This window comes from Rhinoraja longicauda, chromosome 6 (assembly GCF_053455715.1).
Source record: "Rhinoraja longicauda isolate Sanriku21f chromosome 6, sRhiLon1.1, whole genome shotgun sequence".
In the NCBI taxonomy this organism is placed as follows: domain Eukaryota; kingdom Metazoa; phylum Chordata; class Chondrichthyes; order Rajiformes; family Arhynchobatidae; genus Rhinoraja; species Rhinoraja longicauda.
In genome coordinates, this window is record NC_135958.1 from 21,460,908 (window position 1) to 21,483,113 (window position 22,206).

Here is a 22,206-nt window from a genome sequence, read left to right on the forward strand (position 1 = left end):
TGTTATGAAGGCCAACATTCCATTAGCTTTCTTCACTGCCTGCTGTACCTGCACGCCAACTTTCAGTGACTGGTGTACACGGACACCCAGGTCTCGCTGGACCTCCATTGAGATAATAATCTGCCTCCTTGTTTCTGCCGCCAAAATGGATAACCTCATCTATATTATACTGCATCTGCCCACTCACTCAACCTGCAACCTCCTAACATCCTCTTCACAGTTCACACTGCCACCCAGCTTCGTGTCATCCGCAAACGTGCCAGTGTTGCTTCTAATTCCCTCTTCCAAATCCTTAATATATATGGTAAACAGTTGTGACCGCAACACCTAGCCTTGCGGCACTCTACTTGCCACTGCCTGCCATTCTGAAAATGATCCGTTTACTCCTACTCCTTGCTTTCTGTCTGCCAACCAATTTTCTATCCATGTCAACACCCTCTCCCCAATACCATGTGCTCTAATTTTAGTCACCAATTTCCTGTGCGGGACCTTATCAAAGGCTTTCTGAAAGTCTAGATACACTACATCCACTGGCTCCTCTTCATCCCTTTTACTTGTCACGTCCTCAAAAAATTCCAGAAGATTAGTCAAGCATGATTTCCCTTTCATAAATCCATGCTGACTTGGACTTATTCTTTTACTGCTATCCAAATGCACCGTTATTACCTCTTTAATAATTTACTCCAGCATCTTTCCCACCACCGAAGTCAGGCTAACTGGTCTGTAATTCCCCGTTTTCTCTCTCTCTCGCTCCTTTCTTGAAAAGTGGGATAACATTAGCTAACCTCCAATCGCACGGTAGCGCAGCGGTAGAGTTGCTGCTTTACAGCGAATGCAGCGCCGGAGACTCAGGTTCGATCCTGACTACGGGTGCTGCACTGTAAGGAGTTTGTACGTTCTCCCCGTGACCTGCGTGGGTTTTCTCCGAGATCTTCGGTTTCCTCCCACACTCCAAAGACGTACAGGTATGTAGGTTAATTGGCTGGGTAAATGTAAAAATTGTCCCTAGTGGGTGTAGGATAGTGTTAATGTACGGGGATCACTGGGCGGCACGGACTTGGAGGGCCGAAAAGGCCTGTTTCCGGCTGTATATATATGATATGATATGATATGATAATCCACAGGAACTGATCCCGAATCAATTGAACATTGGAAAATGATCACCAATGCATCCACTATTTCTAGAGCCACCTCCCTGAGGACTCTGGGATGCAGACTATCAGGCCCAGGGGACTTATCATGCTCAAATTTCAGATTAAAACTAATCATATTATGATCACTACGTCCAAGCGGTTCCTTTATCTCGAGTTCACTTATCAAATCTGGTTCATTGGACAACACTAAATCCAGAATTGCCTTTTCTCTGGTAGGCTTCATTACAAGCTGCTCTAAGAATCCATCTCGGAGGCACTCTACAAACTCTCTTTCATGGGGTCCAGAACCAACATGATTTTCCCAGTCTACCTGCATATTGAAATCGCCCATCACCACAGTGGCATTACCTATTCTTACATGCCAGTTTTAACTCTTGCTGCATCTTACACCCTACATCCGGGCTACTATTTGGGAGTCTTTAGATAACACCAATTAGTGTCTTCGTGCCTTTACAATTCCTCAACTCAATCCACAGTGACTCTACCTCGTCAGTCCCTGTGGCTTCCCTCGCAAGGGACTGAATTTCATCCCTCACCAACAGAGCTACCCCACCGCCTCTGCCCACCTGCCTGTCCTTTCTATAGGATGTATAACCCTCAATATTAAGTTCCCAGGCCCAATCCTTCTGCAGCACGTCTCTGTAATCCCCACAATGTCATATCTACCAACCTCTAACCTAATATTACAGTTACCTAATTGAAGGTATTTATTCACAAAATGCTGGAGTAACTCAGCAGGTCAGGCAGCATCTCAGGAGAGAAGGAATGGGTGACGTTTCGGGTCGAGACCCTTCTTCAGGCTGATTTTCTTATACTTAGTTACCTAATATTGGTTACTAATTTATTGTATTGTTATAATTTTATGTGTTGTTGTTTACAGGCCTGTTAAGCAGCAGCAAGAAAGAATGTCATTGTTGGGTTGGCAGTAGGTAACCACTAGGGCAGCCACCACTGTCTCTCCTGCAGCCCACTACCGCCACCATGTGGCAGCAATAGCAAGCAGCAACCACCATTAGACAGTGGACACATACCAACCAGCCTGCTCATAATACTTCACAAGTCAGCATCAGTGACCAGAGGCTTTCACCGACGGCTTCAACAAGATAGTTCTGGAGGGGTCTCTGTCTTCGATGAGGAAAGGAGGGCAGTAGTGTGGGTTAGGAGCTTTGTGCCAACAGACACAGCTAAGGCGAGTGAGTAAAGTTAGCGATGCACAAGTGTCTGAACGCAGAGGAGGGCAACGAGCACCATGCCTGCACCGACCCAGGCTTTACAACGCTGCAGCTTCATAGAACTTTGGTTTGGCCACATTTGTGCAGTTCTGGCCACCCCATTCAGGAAGGATGTACTTTCGTAGGTACGATAATAAAATTTAAAAGACATTTGGATAGGTGCACAGATAGGAAAGGGTTACAGGAATATGGGCCTAATGCAGGCAGGTGGGATGAGCCGGGGTACCTTTGCCAGCATGGGAAAGTTGCTTCCATGATATATGACTCTTTGAATATGTGAAGACTTTGGCGAGGGTGTAGAATAGGTTTACCACATGCTCCACCTTTGTCCACCTTTAGCCTATATCCTCTAAACTTTTCCTATCTATGTGCCTGTTCAAATGTTTTAAATACTGTAATAGTACCTGTCTCAACTCGTTCCTCTGACAGGTCATTCCACATACCCATCACGCTGTGTGTGAAAAAATTGCCCCTTAGTTTCCTTTTAAATAATTCCTCTCTCACCTTAAAACTGTGCCCTCCGATTCTTGATTCCCCTATTCTGGGTAAAAGACTCTGCGTGTTCATCCTATCTATTCCCCTCATGGTCTTATACACCTCTATAAGATCACCCCTCATCCTCCTGTGCTCCAAGGAATAAAGTCCCAACCTGCCCAGCCACTCCCTATAGCGCAGGCCCTCGAGTCCTGGCAACATTCTCGTAAATCTTCTCTACTTAGGATGGACAAACTTGGATCATTTTTTCTGGAGCATTGGATGTTGAGCAGACCTGATAAAAGTATACAAAGTTATGAGAGGCATAGATAGGGCAGACAGTTCAAATCTTTCTCCCAGGGTGGAGGTGTCCAAGACCATAATAAACCCACAGCATGTTGTGGTTTGGGCCTCTACCTTCCTCAGCCACCTGTCGAGCTGCTGGCCAAGTGACCAGAAAGAATGCCCTTCGATACTTGGCGAATGAAACACAAACTAGAAAGAGATCAGCTCTCACCACATGTCTCCATCGCAGACGGTCTTGTCGTTGGGAGAGCCAGCATGTCCATAGTGCAGGACGGAGGAGTTCACCCCACTGTAAGACAGGACAACGAGTGTGATCAAGGAGCAAGACCCCGCGCGCAGCACAGAAAACCACCATCAGGTCATGGACGGTGTTGCTCAGGACCCAGGAGAACTCCAACATGCACATTCACCCAGGGAGCAGACAGGTTCAGCAGACCATTGATGGATTGAAACAGCATGGAAACAGGCCCTTCAACCCACCAAGTCCCTGCCGACCATCGATCACCTGCTCACACTAGTTCTACGTTATTCCACTTTCTCATCCACTCCCTACACACCAGGAGCAATTTACAAGGGCCAATAAACCTACAAACCCGCACATCTTTCGGATGTGGGAGGAAACCGGAGCACCGGGTGGAAATCCGTGAGGTCACAGGGAGAACGTGCAAACTAAACATAGTCATATTCCTCATACCCCCCCCGGGTGGCTGCACTGAAGCCTAATCTCCTGAGCCAGTGGCAATCGCTTTACCCTCCGAGTGTCAGACACTGAACCCCTGCTTGTGACAGCCTGCTGTGTGTAGTGACGCTACCATTCCCATATTACAGCCTCCCAGTCAGCTGCTCAGTACTAGCTGGTCACTGAACGACCTAACAGGCTGCTGTTACCGCTCTTCAGTACAAGCTCACAACTACAAGTCAAAACTACGTTGCAGAAAGTTTAAACGGATAGTTTAATAAATCTTAAAATTAAAACTTAAAACTTTGCACGACACCAGAGTAACACCTGGTGGCGCCAAAGGACCACAAATGTGGCGTGGCTCTCCCTCCCTTCCTCCTTCTCTCCCACGGCATGATGCTCCCTCGCCGCTTCCTCCCGCCGTTACCCCCTGCCTTGCTGCGGCGCTCCCTCCATCGTCTCCCCCTCCCGCGGCGCTCCCTCCCGCGGCGCTCCCTCCCTTGCCGTCCCCTCCCGTGGTACTCCCTCCCCGTGCGAGCAGAGATTGCAGGCACTAAGACAAAGGGAGCAAGCTGTACGCTCTGGTCAGACAGATCCTTACCTGCCACAGATACAGGTGTAGGACGTGTGGCGCATTCCTCCGCGAGTGTAGCAGTAGTGCTGGAACAGGCTACAGGAAACAAAACAGACCATCAGTGCTCAGTACCCCAGGCAGAACCCTACCCCAGCTATCCCCAAACCAGAACCCGCGGGCTCTGGGTCACAGTACGGGGGGAGGGGAGGGGGGGTCGAGCGCTGCAGGGCGGGGGAGTGCAGGTCACACGACCTGGGGCAGAGGCCGACTCTGCTTCTACTCCTGCTGGCGAAAGGCTACTGAGTTGGTGAACAGCCCCGATCACAAAGCCTGCACTGCATGAGCTACATCACTCTTAATCACTTGAACACAATGTAAAAGTGGTGCAGCCGGTAGAGCTGCAGCCTCACAGTGCCAGAGACCCAGGCTCGATCCTGACCGGTGGTGCTGTCTGTGTGGAGTTTGTATGTTCTCCCTGTGACTGTGTGGGTTTTCTCTGGTTGCTCCGGTTTCCTCCCACCTCCCATAATCATGCAGGTTTGTTGGTTAATTGACCCTCTGTAAATTGCCCCTAGTGTGTAGGGAGTGGATGAGAAAGAGGGATAACATAGAACTCGTGTGAATGGGTGATCGATGGTCAGCGTGGACAAATCTAAACTCTAAAAAGAATTTCTAAAAGATAATTAGGAGAGAAGAATTAGAGTTCAGGGTTAGAGGCCAGCCAGAAACATAAAGAATGGAGTTGTGCAGATAATTTTAAAAGACTTCACAGAGCGTGTCTGGGGAACGGCCAAGGTGATGGCAGTTGAATTAAAAGGGATATTCTGCACCTGTCACTAGTAGAGGATGCAAGAAACAGCTGTGAACAGGAATAGGTGGGAGGAAGTCACAGAGCAGACGGTGGAAGCTGCAAGCGGACATCTCATGAGTCCTGAGACTCGACATCCCAAGGTCTTAACGGGAGAGGCCTGTGCGATGTCAGCTCTTTGAGTTCATTTCCCAAAGGTCCCCAGAGTTTGGGATGGTTCCAATGGACAGGAAAATAGCAAATACCATTCCTTTATTCATGAAAGGAAGTGAGACAGACAGAGCTGAAAGAAAAGACCGAACAACTCTCAGAGGGAACATATTAAATCTATTATTTAAGAAGTTATAAAAGGATACTTTAACAAAAAGAATCAATGTAATCAAGCAAAGTCAAACAAGGGAAATTGTTTGATCAGTTCAATGGAGTCTGTGCAAGTAGATAAGGGGACTGGTAGACAGAGCCATACAGCATGGAAACAGGCCCTTTGGCCCAACTCATCCATGCTGACCAAGATTCTCATGTTCCAGAAGGCATTTGATAAGTTGCTATATCATTAGGTTAGCGCAGAAACTGAAAGTTCTCCTGGACAGGCCTATTGTTAGCTGAGCTGCCAGCTCCCCACCCTTCCCCTGCCTGTTGCAGCCTCCGACGCTCCAAAGAAGGAAGTCCCAGTCTATCCAACCTCTCCCTATAACGCGAGCCCAGGTACCATCCTGCTGCACTCTTCTGCACCCTTTCCAAATTAATGACATCCTTACTATAGCTGAGTGACCGACCACACAGCTCTCCAAGTGTGGTCTCGCCAACTTTCTCTAATGCAGAATCTTAATGGGAGAGAGACAGAGAAAGAACTTGGAAGGGGAGGGATGATATGAGGAAGGACGAGGAGGGGGGAGGGCAGTTGAGGAAAGATGGGAAGTACTGGGAAGCAGTGAGGATATTGCGGACAGGAAAGAGTAGAGTGAAAGGGGAGAAGAGAGTAAAGAGTGAAAGAGAAAGCATTTTGTGAGGTCTCAGTGTTGAACACAGATAATCACACTATAATATGGGAAGTGTAAAGGATAGAGAAGGGGTGAAATGATAATGCACCAACTCTGAACTAAAAGAGCTCCTGATATTGCCAGCGGGGGAGGGGCATCCTGTTTGAGCTGAGAATAGTTGGCAGCGTGGCTCAGTCCAGGAGCCCAGCAGAGCTGAGTAATTAATCCCACAGGGACCAATTGTTCAGGTTACCATTATCCACACTGATCTGAAGCAGAGGCTCGGACAAGGCTCAGAGCCAGTTCCTCCAATCCCCATACCCCTCGCCGAGCACACCCAGAAGCTTTCCAGTCACTCTCAATCACCACTCCCGCTCCTTGATTAGTCCCCAAGTACTATGATAACCTCCACGCTCATCTCAATCTTCAAAAGCTTCTGCAAAATTGAGTGGAAGATAATGCATTCACTATACCGCGGCACGGTAGCGCAGCGGTAGAGTTGCTGCTTTACAGCGAATGCAGCGCCGGAGACTCAGGTTCGATCCTGACTACGGGTGCTGTACTGTAAGGAGTTGTACGTTCTCCCCGTGACCTGCGTGGGTTTTCTCCGAGATCTTCGGTTTCCTCCCACACTCCAAAGACGTACAGGTATGTAGGTTAATTGGCTGGGTAAATGTAAAAAATTGTCCCTAGTGGGTGTAGGATAGTGTTAATGTACGGGGATCACTGGGCGGCACGGACTTGGAGGGCCGAAAAGGCCTGTTTCCGGCTGTATATATATATGATATGATATATGATATATATATATATATGATATATTCAAACTATTAAAATAAATTCACAATCTGGATTCCTATAAAATATCCACATGTAATAGAGTCCTGTGAAATGAACTGTCTTCCCCGGTAACCCATCCCCTCAGCCCGGATCATAGGGTCAGAGAGCTACACAGCATGGAAACAGGCCCTTCGGCCCACCTTGTCCATACCACCAAGTTGCCATGCATTTGGCCCATATCTCTGAACCTTTCCTATCTATAGATCTGTCCAATGCCTTTTAAACGTTGTAGTTGTATCCACTTCCATACCTTCCTCTGGCAGCTCATTCCAGTTAAAATGTTCCTAAGGTCCCTCTTAAATATCTCCCCTCTCAATTTAAGCCTATGCTGCCTAGTTTTAGGATCGTCCACACCAGAACTTCACTCAGCACTGTGGACATCACCATTTCTGGAAGATCCGTGATCTTGAACGAGGGACAGCTGCACAGAGACAGAGACACTGCTCACAAACAGGCCCTAACCCACCTGGGTCTCTCTCGAACCGTCCACACTGGTCTTTTATTCTCCACACATTCCCCTTGACGCCCTACAGTTTCCACCCTTTGCCGACACACTGGAGGCAACTTACAGTGGCCAGTTAGCCCATGGACCCACACACCATGGGGACATGAGAGAAAACCGGGGCAGCCAGAACCGCCAGAGGGAACCCATGCGGTTACGGAGGAATGTGCAAACTCCACACAGACAGTGCTGGAGGTCAGGATTGAACCTGGGTCTCTGGCGCTGTGAGGCAGCAGCTCTGCCTGCTGTGCCACTGCACAGCACTCTCGAGGATGGGGTTGTCACTCAGCGATCCCTCCTGCCCTGGTGCATTGGATGGGGGCAGATACCTGGCAGAGGAGCCATCTGTCCAAGCAGACAGACCTTCACCTCAGCATGGCAGCTGTCAGACGGGCGGCAAGCACACTCCTGGTTTCCAAGTCCATAGCCATAAAGGGGGAACACGTGGATAGAGTGGTAAAAAAGGCATACGATATGTTTGCCTTCATTGGTCGTGGCATCTAGTTCAAATGTCAGGACGTTATGAAGCAGTTTTATAGGACTTTGGTTAGGCCACATTTGGAATATTGTGTGTAGTTCCAGTCACCCTATTACAGGAAGGATGTGGATGCTTTGGAGAGGGTGCAGAGATTTACCAGAATGCTGACTGGAGTAGAGGATATTAATTACAAGGTTGTAGTTGAACAAAAGGTTGAGGTAGGACAAACCTGGATTGCTTGTTCTGGAATGTCGCAGGTTGAGGGGAGACCCGATCCAAATATGTACAATTATGGGAGGCATACATTGGGTAGACAGTCAGAATCTATTCCCTAGTGTAGAAATGTCAAAGTTCAGAGGGCATATATTTACGGTGCAAGTCCCTGGAATGTGCTGCCAGGGGTGGCGATGGAAGCAGATACAGTAGGAGCATTGTGAGGCAGGGAATGCAGTATAGTCACATACATGCAGAGGAGATTAGTTTTACTTGGCATAGACATTATTTTTTGTTCTAATAACTACTGGGCATTCCCCACTGGGCTTGCCAAGCTCGCCCACGTACTCTGTGCTCCTATGTAGTTGATAGTCACTGCTTTCGTACGATGGTAGTCCAGCTTAACTGGTTCCCCTGATCATTCTGCGATTGTTCTAACATCGTGTAGACCGTAGCCCATTGTGGGCAAGTCAAAGAATTGCTGTCGAGGCAACTCTGTCCCGTACAAAGTTGGTCAGATACATATAACCAGATGCATTGGATTAGTGTGGACACAATGTTCACCAACTCAGCCTCTTTTGTCAATGTACAACCCTAAAAGTCCCAGGATTTATACCTGCTCTCACACAGTACCAGGAGTTTCACCAGTCCTCAACCTCTACTGGAAACAACAATAGAACTCTTGAGAAAATCCAATAGAAAGAGAGCAGCTTCTACACTGTGAAATATGTCCTTCCCCAGAACAAGGAGAGGATTCTGTGTGCCCTTAAACCGATGGAGCAGCTCGAAAGCAAGCTTGACATGTCTGACACTCCCAGGGCAGGTACAGAAACTCCTTCTACACCATCCATCACATACTCCCACGGTTAGTCACAGAGTGAAGCTCCCTCTACACCATCCCATCACACACTCCCAGGGCAGGTAAAGAGCGAAGCTGCCTCTACACCATCCCATCACATGCTCCCACGGTTAGACACAGAGTGAAGTTACCTCTACACTGTCCCATCACACAAACTCTGAGTTAGCCACATAATAAATCTCCCCTCACCTTGTCCCATCACACGCTCCCAGGGTGGGACACGGATGGTGGTGAAGATGGTTTGAACTGGCAGGAGAGTGCACCTGGATCAGTTAGGACTGACCGAAAGGGAGAGGAGGCACGAGGGGCAGTCTCATTGTTCCTTGCACTCTCCTTGTACGGTGACCATTGTCGTACGTCATCACACTCTCACTCTCCCTACAACTCAATCAATGCTGATTAACACTGAACATGAACTTCAAACCCTCTCAAACGAGAATCAAACAAAAGTGATGCAAAGACAGTCTGTGCAGATGGATCTACAGCAATGACGATCAACCACTAACTCAGTCTGGAGAAGGGTCCTGCCCCAAAACGGCAGAACATGTTCCAGAACACGTTGCCTGACCCACTGAGTTACTCCCACACTATTTCTTTTTTGGTAGAGTCACAAGATTCCGTAGATGCTGGAATCTTTAACAAATAAGAGTGCAGGAGGAACTCAGCGGGTCAGGCAGCATCTATGAAGGGAACAGACAGACAACATTTTGAGTCGGGAGCCTTCTTCAGTGAATACATTTGTCAATGCAGCCCGATTCCCGTGTAAGGGAAGGGTTACTGTCGGCGTCACTGCACACAGCCTGTTTATCCAGCAGGCCAAAGGTTTAAAACCTCGCACAAATATAATTATCTCAACTAAGACGCAGTCACGGAACTTTTCCTTCCGTGTACACAAAACAATCTTACGGAGAACAATTCAAGCGGCTAATTTACAATGAATTAGATATCAGGTAATGAAAGGATGTCAATCATCATTTGAAAAAATCCAATTCTGGCATCAATAACAATGAGCAAAGTTTGATTAATTAGGTTGTGTTTAGCTCAGTGTGGTTAATGTGTTTAATTAACCCTGTTCATCTGTCAACAGAATTCTTACAGACGCACAGGAGACTGCAGATGCTAGAATCTTGAGTAAAACACAGTGCTGGAGGAACTCAGCGGGTCAAGCAGCATCTGTGGAGGGAATCACAAAATGCTGGAGTAACTCAGCAGGTCAGGCAGCATCTAGGAGAGAAGGAATGGGTGACGTTTCAGGTCGAGACCCTTCAGACTGTGGAGGGAATGGCCAGACAACGTTTTGGGTCGGGAACCTTCAGACTGATGGTAGTGGGGAGGCGAGGGGAAGAAATCTGAACAAGAGAGGTAGGTAGATGCAGGCCAGTGGAGTGATTGGCAGATGTGTGGAGGAACTGATAAAGGTCGCAGGTGAAAATGAGACAAAAGAGTATCAGATATGGAAAGAGAAGTGAAATGTAAAGCCAATGGAAGGGAAGTGGGAGGGAAAAGAGGGGGGTTAAAATTAAATATGGGACACCGGGATGGGAGAGGAGTGTACGAAGGAGGTGAAAGGAGCTGGGGTGACCAAGGTGGTGGGAAATGGTGCGCACACCAGTTTTAAACGACAATCTAACAGCTCCAAAAGTCATCTTTCATTTTACTTCCATTGAAACAAAGCATGTGAGGCAGCACCTGTGGAGAAAGAAGCAGACTTTGATAGCTTTATTGACCAAAGTGAATTCTCTCTCTCTCACTCTCTCCACCAATGCTGCCGACCCATGAATATCTTTGACATTCCCAGCCTGATGTGGGATTCCCGGCAGCTGTGGCTCTTTGCTTTTGGATTCTATTTACATGTTTGTTTTACACTGCAGTAAACAGGCAGTAGGATTTGAACCCATGTATTACAGATACTGCAAATAACTAACAAAGACCGCAGCATTAAAGACAAAGTTATGATCGTGGATCACTTCAGGCAATCTCTTTTCTCGCTGCACTCCAGTCATAAACCAGGTTAATTCCAGTGCCTTGTCTTTGTACTCACATCAACACAGGAGGCCATTTGGCCCAGTGCTAGTTTTGAGGTATGCAATCGCATTAGTTCCAGAAACAGATTGTTGGTGGCAGGGTAAATGTTGGCCAAGACCTCAATGAACGTCTCCGCTTTCCAATGATGATCTCCTTCACCCATGAGGACGACCATGAGGTATCATTTAGAACGTAGAACAGTACTGCACAGGAACAGGTCCTTCAGCCCACAATGTCCATGCCAAACATGATGTCGTTAGACTAATCTCCTCTGCCTGCACATGATCATATTTCTCCCTATCCATGTGCCTCTAGAGAAGCTTCTTAAACACCACTATCGTATCTGCCTCCACCACTGTCCCCAGAGGCACGTTCAAGGTACCCACTAGTTTCTGTAAGTAAAAAAACTTGTTGCGCACATTTCCTCTAAATGTAGACTCCAAGATCCATGCTAACTGTCTCTTCCCACACACCTTCCTGACCTGCAAAGGAATGGCAGCATTTTTGGTTTCTCTCTGAGATAGACACAATCTCAGTTTAACATTTCATCAGAAAAAAACACAGCAGCATCCACAGTCCAAGCTGGAATGTCAGCTCAGGAGTAACCAGGACGATAGGGTGTAGTCACGATCTTCCAATCTAACTCATTGTGGAACTTGCACTTTTTCTCTTTCACTTTGTGTATATTTAACACTAGAATACTGTAACTCAATAGTCTCCACTCTGGTATTTTTCTCTTTGCATTACCTGTTGTACTTGCGTATGGATTGATTGTACTCCTGTACAGCATGATTTGACTGCATGGCTCACAAAGCTTTGCACTGTTACTCGCTACACGAAACAATAATAAATCAATGCCAAGAGGAACACTCTTTCTTTGCGAAAGACTCCAGCTTAAAAGAATACCCTTCAGGAGAGAGAACACAGATTGAAACCGCCATAATCTGTCTTCAGGAAGGAAAATGGGAAAGGCAGATCTACTTTCTCATATGCTTGATGACACTCATGACTGGGTGTTAAGCCCAGTCAGCAGCGAGAGTGCAGTCTGACCTGTGAAACAGGGCAGCAACATAACTAACGGTTACACCATCACCCACGGTCTGCTCCTCGTGGATCCTGCCTATCTCCAACAGGGACTGTGCAATGATCCTATCAGCACTGCCTTTTAATTAACAAATAATTCATGAACAATTGAATCACGTCTGCGTGAACAAGCAGTGCAAAGAACAACGTTAGGAAATTATGCTGGCATAAGACACGAGTACTTGTGAAAGACTTGGAAGTATTTGAGTTTGACTTGACTGGATTTTTGTATAGCATTATCTGATTTGATTGGATAGCATGCAAAAAAAAGCTTTTCACTGTACCTCGGTAATAAAGCTAAACCTAAAGACAGACACACATAGACTAAGTGTAGTATCCACTCTCTCTCTTGGAAGGGCAAGGGCATACAGTAAACACATTCAATCATGCAACTAATGGGCTCAGTCCTCAGTGCACGATACGAGAAACGGGTGGCACCATGGCGCAGCGGTAGAGTTGCTGCCTTACAGCGCCAGACACACGGGTTTGATCCTGACTCTGGGTACTGCCTGGATGGAGTTTGTACATTCCCCCTGTGACCTGCGTGGGTTTTCTCCAGGAGCTCTGTTTTCTTCCCACACTCCAAAGACATACAGGTTTGTAGGTTGATTGGCTTGGTAAAAATAGATAATTGACCCTAATGTGTGTAGGAGTGTTACTGTGCGGGGATCGCTGGTCGGCGTGGACTCGGTGGACCGAAGGGCCTGTCTCCACCCAGTATCTCTAAAGTAAAATAAACTAGAGACCTTGTATTTTTATTTGAATCTTCAGGATCTAGTAATGAAATTATTCTGAACTATCCCACTGTCATTCTCAGTGACCTGCTCAGGCAACAAAGTCCCATCAACACTCAGTAGATGAATAGACGAGGGAATGCAAGGTGGGCCGAAGGGCTTGTTTCCGTGCTGTATAACTCCAGGTCCGCATTGCAACCAGCTCTCACCGGTACATCACGTTTCAATGACAAGGTCTGTGCATCAGGTAATTAGCGCTGCCAGCCACTGGGTAATTTTGAATCAGCAGTTTATGAAGCTACGGCAAAGTGGAGATGGGCATCAGTAACTGGTCCCCAGCTAACAACAGGCTGTACAAAACCAGATGACAGTAGCAAAACAACGATCTTTCCACCACAAGCTCAGGGAATTCTAACTGTAGTCTTAGGCTGGGCACGTGAAGATGATTTAATGTGCTGAAAACAGAAGTAAGAGGCTCTGACCTTTCCAGCTCGTATTCCTTCATTCCCACTCGTACTGCCTTCATCACCTGGGAGATCGAGGGAGAAAATAAAACAAGTGTAAATCAGTGTTTCCCACAGAACTTCACAGCAGTTTTGCATCAAAGAGAGAGACTTTAACGGGATTACGCGGGTCTGTCTTTGTGCTTACTTCAGTGGTTTAAAGTGGTTTTCACACAGCTGCTGTCAATCACCACCAACACCAGTGTCCAGAGCCATCAATAAACTGACTTTAAGAGCACGCACAGGGGACTCAGCCCATTAAATAACTCTCGCTCTTTCTAGCTCTTATGAAACCCTGAGATAGTCTGAGGTCAATAAATTACTCTGCAAAGATGCACAAGTGCAAATGCTAGTTCTACACGTAGCAAGATGGCAATCCAGGAGAATGTGCAGCAGGGTGAAGGTTGTTCTTTTATCATCAGCACTGCAGAAGGTTTATTGAACACCTGAGACCGGGGCAGAAGGAACCAGCTTCCTGCACTGCTTAATTCAGGTCAGTTTCAAACACAAAGATCCAAATCCACCTTCAATAATTTATAAGTCACAGTTGCGACAATACACATCGACAACATTTTCCCTGAACAACTGAATATTGACCGAGAGAGGTGATGTTTAGTTTTAGTAAGCTGGAGTCTGCTGCCTGAAAGGATGGGTGAATCATGGAGTCCTACAGCACAGAAACAGGCCCTTCAGCCCAACTCATCCATGCCAAGTTGGTAGACTGGCCTTGTACCATTTGCCTGCATTTGGCTCATTTCCCTCTAAACCTTTCCTGTCCATATATATGTCCAAGTCTTTTAAAAATCATAATTGTATCCACTTCTATAGCTTTCTCTCACAGCTCGTTCCAGATACGAACTACCCCGAGTGAATAAGTTGCCTCGTAAAATTGCCTCCCCTCACCTTAAGCCTCGAGTTGTTGAATCCTCCACCCTGGGAAAAAGACTGAGCGCTCAGTTAATCCATGCCCCTCATAATCTTGTACATCTGAATAAAGTCACCTCTCAGCCTCCTGCGCTCCAAAGAAATACGTCCCTGCCTATTCAACCTATAACTCGAGCCCACAAGCCTAAACAACATCCTGGTAAATCTTTTCTGCACCCATTCCAACTTAATGACGTCCTTCCTGTAGATGTGTGACACACTATCATTCACCTGAATCACTTGTGCTCTGTAACCCATCTTCCTCTAACACTATGGCTCCATATTTCTCCATAGGTACTATTGTGAATTCTAGATTTTTGTCATATGTTCCAGTTGCCCCCAGTATCCACAGCTTTCTAGTAGAAATGTTCCACCGGCCAGTGTTGATCCTGTAATGGCCACCGTGGGAGCACCATTGAGCTGCCAGTCTGTGTTGTGTTTAGTGTGAAACAGGACCTTCAGCCCACTGAAATCAAGCCCACCTTCAAACACCCATTCACACCAGGTGGGATATGCTATCCCACTTTCTTAACCACTCCCTACACACTAGGGACAATTTACAGAAGCCGATTAACCTACAAATCCACACGTCTTTTGGATGTTGGAGAAAACTGAACAGAGCACAGAGGAAATCCACACGGTCACAGGGAGAACGTGCAAACTCCACACAGACAGCACCTGAGATCAGAATCTTGCTGGCACTATGAGGCGGCAGCTCTACCAGCTGTGCCACTGTGCTGCCCATTATCCAAGATGACAGTAAATGGCAGCAGCACCAGCCAACTCCCAGCTGAAAGGCAGGCGCGTAGCGTAGAATATTGATGGCCCAATAATGTCTGTGGTACGCACAGCACAGTTAGTGCATCAGGCTGGCTCCAAGTGATGATACACCACACAGCAGCAGACTCTGCTCCATGCTGCAGATGGTGAGCTACACCCTCCCACACAAGGTGCAACAGCTCCTCCCCTGGGTCCACACAGACTGCCAGTCTGCACAGCTGGTGTCTCCACTCCCACTCGACAGTGTTGATGGACGAGTTCTACAGGGACCTCTGCCACTCAACAGCCAGCTGGCAACACCTCGCACAGCCCCTCAAGACGGAGGGAACAGTTTATTCTGTGAAGGTGAATTGCATTTTCCTCCTGACGATTTTGCCAAAGTAATTTACAAGATGTTTATTAAGTTTAAAAAAATAACCCAATTCATCTCAAGGATGTGGGCGCAGACTGAGCCCATTCCAACTGTGGTTTCCTCTCACCCGAAGGCTATACCCTCTAGTTTTAGATTTTTCTACCCTGGAAAAAGACTTTCACCAAAGTGTTCACTTTATCCATGCACCTCATGATCCTGCACACCTCATCGACGCAAGGAGAGATTCACTCAGACATTCAGTACAACGCAATTAAATCAACAGGACACTCTGGGGAATGTGAGACAGCACGGTGTGGAGTTTTACTTTGGTTCGTCTGCATTAGGGAATATAGCATGCAGTTCTGGTCGCCTTATTACAGGAAGGATGCAGAGGTTTTGGAGAGGATTACCAGGCAGCTGTCTGGATTAGAGAATATTAGCTAAAAGGAGAGATTGGGCTTCTCTGAAGCTCGATTATTCCTTGATTCTAAGAACAAATGGAACAGAATCCGGAGTGCTGCTGGTGTGCTGGTGTGCTGGAGGATGGGTCAGGGCTAACCTCACCAATCAATCTCATGATGGATTTACTAACATCAAGCTTGCAACACCACCCTCGAACTGTCGACTCGTTCAGCAGTGGATCTCTCTGACCGAGCCTGTCCTCGCCTTTCCTTCATCCCTTCAGTTGCCAGCAGCATTCATGGAAATATTGGAAAGCTTTTCAGATACTCACCTCCTTGTGGGCCTCGCTGGAGATGCGGTTGGTGTAGCGCACAAGCTCCAGCTCCATGTCTGTCTTTAACACACGGCTTCCAAGGTTTGGGGGGAGAGAGGGAGGGAAGGACAAAACAGTCACTGTGAGTTACAGGCGCCTGGTATCACAGCTCCTCCATATAAGCGGACTGTAACACGACATTCAACAAAAGCCAGACTGCAGATTGATCCAGACAGTAAATGCCCAGGGAGTGCAGCAAATGGGATTAATAATGGGTAGTGTAAGAAAATAACTGCAGATGCTAGTACAAATCGAAGGTATTTATTCACAAAATGCTGGAGTAACTCAGCAGGTCAGGCAGCATCTCAGGAGAGAAGGAATGGGTGACGTTTCGACCCGAAACGTCACCCATTCCTTCTCTCCTGCGATGCTGCCTGACCTGCTGAGTTACTCCAGCATTTTGGGATTAATAATGGGGTCAGTTGGCGACAGCTGATGGTTGGCATAGATGAGAACTTCGGCGACAGAGGATAGTGTGCGGTGGGACTCAAGATCGGGCTCTGAATGTTTGTAGACAAAAGAAACTGCAGATGATGAAACCATGAGCAAAACACAAAGTGCTGGAGGAACTCAGGAGGTTGAGCAACATCTTGGAGGGAATGGACAGGTGATATTTTATGTCAGGAACTTCCTTCACACACCTTCTCATACCTTGACCATGTCCCCAGTGACAGACACCTCCCAGACTATCACAGATCATATCAGCTCCAGCAATCTTCCCTCCGCAGCCACCAACCTTAGTTCCCCAACCCGCACTCTCCGTTTCTATCTCTTTCCCAAAACCAACAAACAGGACCTTCCTGGCAGACTCATTGTTTCCTGAACCAATCACTGCTTCAATCAGTTCTACTAGGTCTGAAGCAGAGTCCCAACCCGAAACGTCTGAATAGGTCCATTCACTCCATAATTGCTGCCTGACCCACTGAGTTCCTTCTGCGGTTTATTTTGTGCTCTGAACGTTTTGTGGTATATTAATGATCTGAACCAAAATGTATGGGCCACAATTACAGTTGATACCTAATCTGGCAAGTAGCTAATGTCGGTGTGAGGAAAGCCCTCAACTACTGGACCGATTAGGTAGGCACGGACGTGGCTCAAGGAATTTAATCCGGAGAAATGGGGGGGGGGGAGATCCTGAAATACAGAAAGACAAGATTTTTGGAGAGCCCCCCTTCCCCCCCCGAGGATAGGGGACAGGATGATATGGTGGGTATCGAACTCCAGAACCAATCACTGTATGTATGTCCAGTCTGAAGAAGTGTTCCCACCCGAAACATCACCTTTCCATGCCCTCTAGAGATGTTGCTTGATCCACTGAGTTACGTTAGCACTTTGTGATTTCTGCAAACCAGCATTTGTAGTTCCTCGTGTCTCCTGGTATGTATACTGTTTACTCTGTGAGCTTCATGGAATTTCATTACACCCTGGTGTACATAGCAATCAGCATAACAAACAGTCCTGGCTGAGGCATGGCATAAGATCAGCAGGCTACGCTGGCATTGCATTTAACATTGGTTAGACCACAGGTGGAGCACTGTGTGGAGTTCTGGCCACCCCACTGCAGGAAAGAAGCAACACGCCAAAGAGGGTGCTGACGGGAGTTACAATCTTGCAAGGGATGAGTTAAAGTTATGAGCAATGACCAGCTACACTGCATCGATAATATTCTCATTATTTACATCAAAGCTTTCTGGAAATCAGCAGGATGGGACGGTTTGGGTAACAAATGTACAAGGGTCACCTGAGCTTGGTAATCACAGAATGGAATCATAGAAGTATTGACTAATCACAGCATTAAAGTTCAGACAATCTCTCGTTGAGCACAAGATGAGATAAGGGAAGCTCAGGTCCACAGCTTTCTGCACTTCACCTCACGACTTAAACTCTGCAAGCACCCATTCCCACAGGAGCTTTCAAAGAGAATCGATCAGCCAGCATTTGAACAGTCCTCCTCTGGATCCTTCAAAGTGACCACTCCTCCATAGAACAACACTTCCAAGCTGCAGTGCAGGGGTGAATGGTCAGACTTTTTTCCCCATGGGAGAGAAATATAAAACTGGAAGGCATGGATTTAAGATGAGAGGGGAGAGATTTAAAGGGGCAACCTTCTCACAGAGGGTGGTGGGTATGTGGGACGGGTTGCCAGAAGAGGTAGATGAGGCTGGTACAATAACAATATTTAAATAATATTTAGACAGATACATGGATAGGAAAGGTTAAGGGATATGAACCAAACGTGGGCATTTGGGATTAGCACAGGGTCAGAATGGATGAGTTGGGTGGAAGGGCCTGTTTCTGTGCTGTATGACTAGAATTCGGCATCTTTCAGACATTGCAAGTAGGGCTCAATGCAGCTGTAAAACTGAGCAACTTGAGCTTTTGAGGGGGCAGAGAAGAGGAAACTCCACACAGAGTTTAACCATTACCATCTTCTCTCCGGGAGTGTGAGACAGGACGGTGTTGATACGGTTTTAATTTGCATCTAACCCACACTATCCCTGACTACAGTTTATTGGGACTGCCCCTTCCAATCAACAGCAATAGATTGGTGGCCAAGTAGTTAGAGCCACTGCCACATCACCACAGGGATCCAGGTTCGATCCTGGCCTCGGGTGCTGCCTGTGTGGAGTTTGCATGTTCTCCCTGTGACTGTGCCTGTTTCCCGGATGGTCCGGGTTCCTCCAACATCCTAAAGATGTGCAAGTTGGGTAATTGTTCACTGTAGGTGTTACCCATTAATGTAGGTAAGTAGCAAAGAGAGGAGTTAGGCATGTGAGAGAAAATAAGTTGGGGGAATTGAGGGCAGTGAGTTGGGGGTAATGATACCCGTTGAAATGACCAGCTGGGATCTGCTGTTCACTGAATGGGCTGCTTCTGCGCAAGCAATCATTTACAGCCACACGCTGGTTTCTCAGCCAAGAGAAAGTTGCCAGCACAGCATTCCTAAGCAGTGCACTGATAATTACAGTTATAAAAAATATATATTGCTCATTTGAGATCTGGAAACCAACAACAGAATAGCCCTCAAACAGGAGACAATCTCTAACGATTTTGGTCATGAGATCAGGATAATTAAATTCAAAGGTAGTTGAACTGTTCTACCTCGGGCAATGGTTGATTGGATGAGGTCGCACATTGTCAAGAGGAACAGGCCACTCAAGTCTGCTCTGCCTGTCAGTATCATCGCTGATCCAATCGTGGCCTTCACTCTCCCCACACCCAACTCCCTCGCATTTTACGCCTCCACCTTGAACACATTCAATGACTCCGCTACCGAAACTCCGGGCAGCTCAGAATTCCAAAGATTCACATCCTTCTGAAAAGAAAATCCTTCTTGTTTGTCTGAAATGGGCAAAGCGCAATTCTGAAATTATGCCAGCTGGTTCTAGACACCACCGCTGAGGGAAATGCCCTGTCAGCATCCACCCTGTCAGCATCCACCCTGTCAGCATCCACCCTGTCAGCATCCACCCTGTCAGCATCCACCCTGTCAGCATCCACCCTGTCTATCTCCCTCAGAATCTGCTCATAATGGCCTATTGTTGTCTGGCTAAGTATGGTCGCCAGCGGCCTGTAATCTTGCATCAAACTCCTCAGCTTCGATGACTGCCCTGGGAAAGGCAAGGCACTTGATTGAGGGAGGCAGGCAACAAAAGCCCCTGGGGCAAGAGCGATTCCCTGCTGGAAAGCCTGATACCTTCCATTGACATTCACAGCCTGGACTAACACTTACAATGTGGGTGCCAGGAACGGGGAGCAACAAGCAGCTCCTTCCGGGGAAGGAGGAGAGTTAATGACATTCACCCGAGGAGTCCAGGAATCAGAGGGTGACATTTCATCCAATCACACATGATCAAATATCTCCCATTCACTGGCCCACTCAGCGGTCCCTCAAATCTCTGAAATTATTAGCTACCGGATGACTTGAAGCTACATTCCGTGGTGAAAAACAATCTTAGTTCAGCATGATCCAGATATCAAATCACCTTGGTTCAAGTCAAGTCAAGTCAAGTCAATTTTATTTGTATAGCACATTTAAAAACAACCCACGTTGACCAAAGTGCTGCACATCTGATTAGGAAAAAAAAAAAGAAACATATGATTCTCCCTCTCCATCCCCCGCCATTCAGTCAGAAACCTCTCAAAATCAATGTGGCCAAAGGACAAAATCTCATATATTCGGATAAACTCAAATCATATTTTATGTTCAATGAGTGTAAAGTAATACTAGAAGAGCAGAGCACAAAAATACACAGGAAATCTAAACCAACTGACTGCCAGATATGCACAGCTGGGGATTGATTTATAAAATAGTAAGGAGAGTGTTCTTCAGAAATTGCTTCAGACAGAACTGCTGGAATATTTTGCCCCGGAGGTGGGTCGGATAGAGGTCATTGCCTTTCTTGTTTTAAGGGGATGGTAAACATGGGCAGCAGAGGAGCGGGATAATGCAGAGAGAGCAAGGACTGGGACAGAAACTGCACGGACTCACACATTAGTAGGTTTCCTGGTCCACTGTGGTCATAGACCCAGTACCCAGCCGACAAGATAAGGGATCTTAACTTCAAAGAATCAGAGTATGCTTTGCCTCATAGGATGGAAGAGACAGATAAACTTAAAACCCCAAGTACTTAAGGAAATGAATTGAAAGGCCTCCAGGGAGGTGGAAGGAGGACAAGACTTTCTGCATGTTCCTGCAGATAAGATGACCGAAAGACCTTTTCCAGTGCAGTTACTGCTTATGGATTGTGTTCCTCTCAATCACTTTTAAAAGGTGCAAAGCAAGCATTACAAAGCACATTCAACACTTCACAAGGCCATTCAGCCCATCCAGAACCAGGGGCCACAGTTTAAGAATAAGGGGTAGGCCATTTAGAACAGAGATGAGGAAAAACTTTTTCAGTCAGAGAGTTGTAAATCTGTGGAATTCTCTGGCTCAGAAGGCAGTGGAGGCCAATTCTCTGAATGCATTCAAGAGAGAGCTAGATAGAGCTCTTAAGGATAGTGGAGTCAGGGGTATGGGGAGAAGGCAGGAATGGGGTACTGATTGAGAATGATCAGCCATGATCACATTGAATGGTGGTGCAGCTCGAAGGGCCGAATGGCCTACTCCTGCACCTATTGTCTACTCCTTGCTACTGTCATCTGTCGTTCATCACCTAAATCTATCAGTGGGATCTTTTATTCCATCCTCCTCATACGCTTGATATGGGTTTGATACAGTTATATTCCCTCCCCCTCATACCCTTTACATGCATCCATACCCTTGACTTCAAGCACTCCCTGTGGGAGCAGGAGTAGGATGAAACTATTGAAATGCACAGGATACAAGTGGGATATTAAAGAATATGGGGAAATGAGAGGAGAGAGTGAACAGGCTAGGTGGGATATTAAAGGGCGTGGGGAATTAGACTGGGCAGCTTGAATATAGAGAAACATTGCTGTAGATTAGTTTAATACAGTCAAATTTGTTGATTAAACTGCACTGCGGCAGACTGCACTCCCCCCACTTAACGCACCAAGTACCGATGAACAACCTATGTCACTTTCCCTCAGTTAGCGATATTTCCGTCATTAGAAGTCAGTCTGGGATCAAACTCGGCATGCTCACTGTCAAAACTAGATTCAGGTACAGGTGCTTTCTCACTGTTATCAGACTACTGAACAGAGCTCCTATAAGCTATGGTGTGGTCCTGATCTTCCAACAGACCTATTGCAGACCTTGCACTTTCGCTCAGTAACCGTAACGCTGTATCGCGGTAACCCTATATTCTGCACTTTGGTATTTTTCTTTTTGCACTCCCTGTTGTACTTGTGTATGGCTTGGTTGTGCAGGCACAAGGAATTGCAGATGCTGGTTTACAAACAATGACACAAAGTGCTGATAGGACTCAGTCAGGCAGCTTCCCTGGAGGACGTGGACGGGCGACGTCT

General features: G+C 46.9%; 1 protein-coding gene across 2 annotated transcripts in view; it reads right to left on the bottom strand.

The window, feature by feature from the left end:
• The window catches only part of pepd (peptidase D), a 68,359-nt gene that overhangs the window by 16,109 nt on the left and 30,044 nt on the right, over window positions 1-22,206 (bottom strand). For both annotated transcript variants that reach the window (XM_078400673.1, XM_078400672.1), the window contains 4 exons: window positions 16,231-16,306; window positions 13,421-13,467; window positions 4,447-4,515; window positions 3,378-3,455 (listed from right to left, as the gene is read on the bottom strand). In XM_078400673.1, the coding sequence (XP_078256799.1) occupies window positions 3,378-3,455; window positions 4,447-4,515; window positions 13,421-13,467; window positions 16,231-16,306 (270 nt within the window). The remainder of the gene's footprint in view (window positions 1-3,377; window positions 3,456-4,446; window positions 4,516-13,420; window positions 13,468-16,230; window positions 16,307-22,206) is intronic.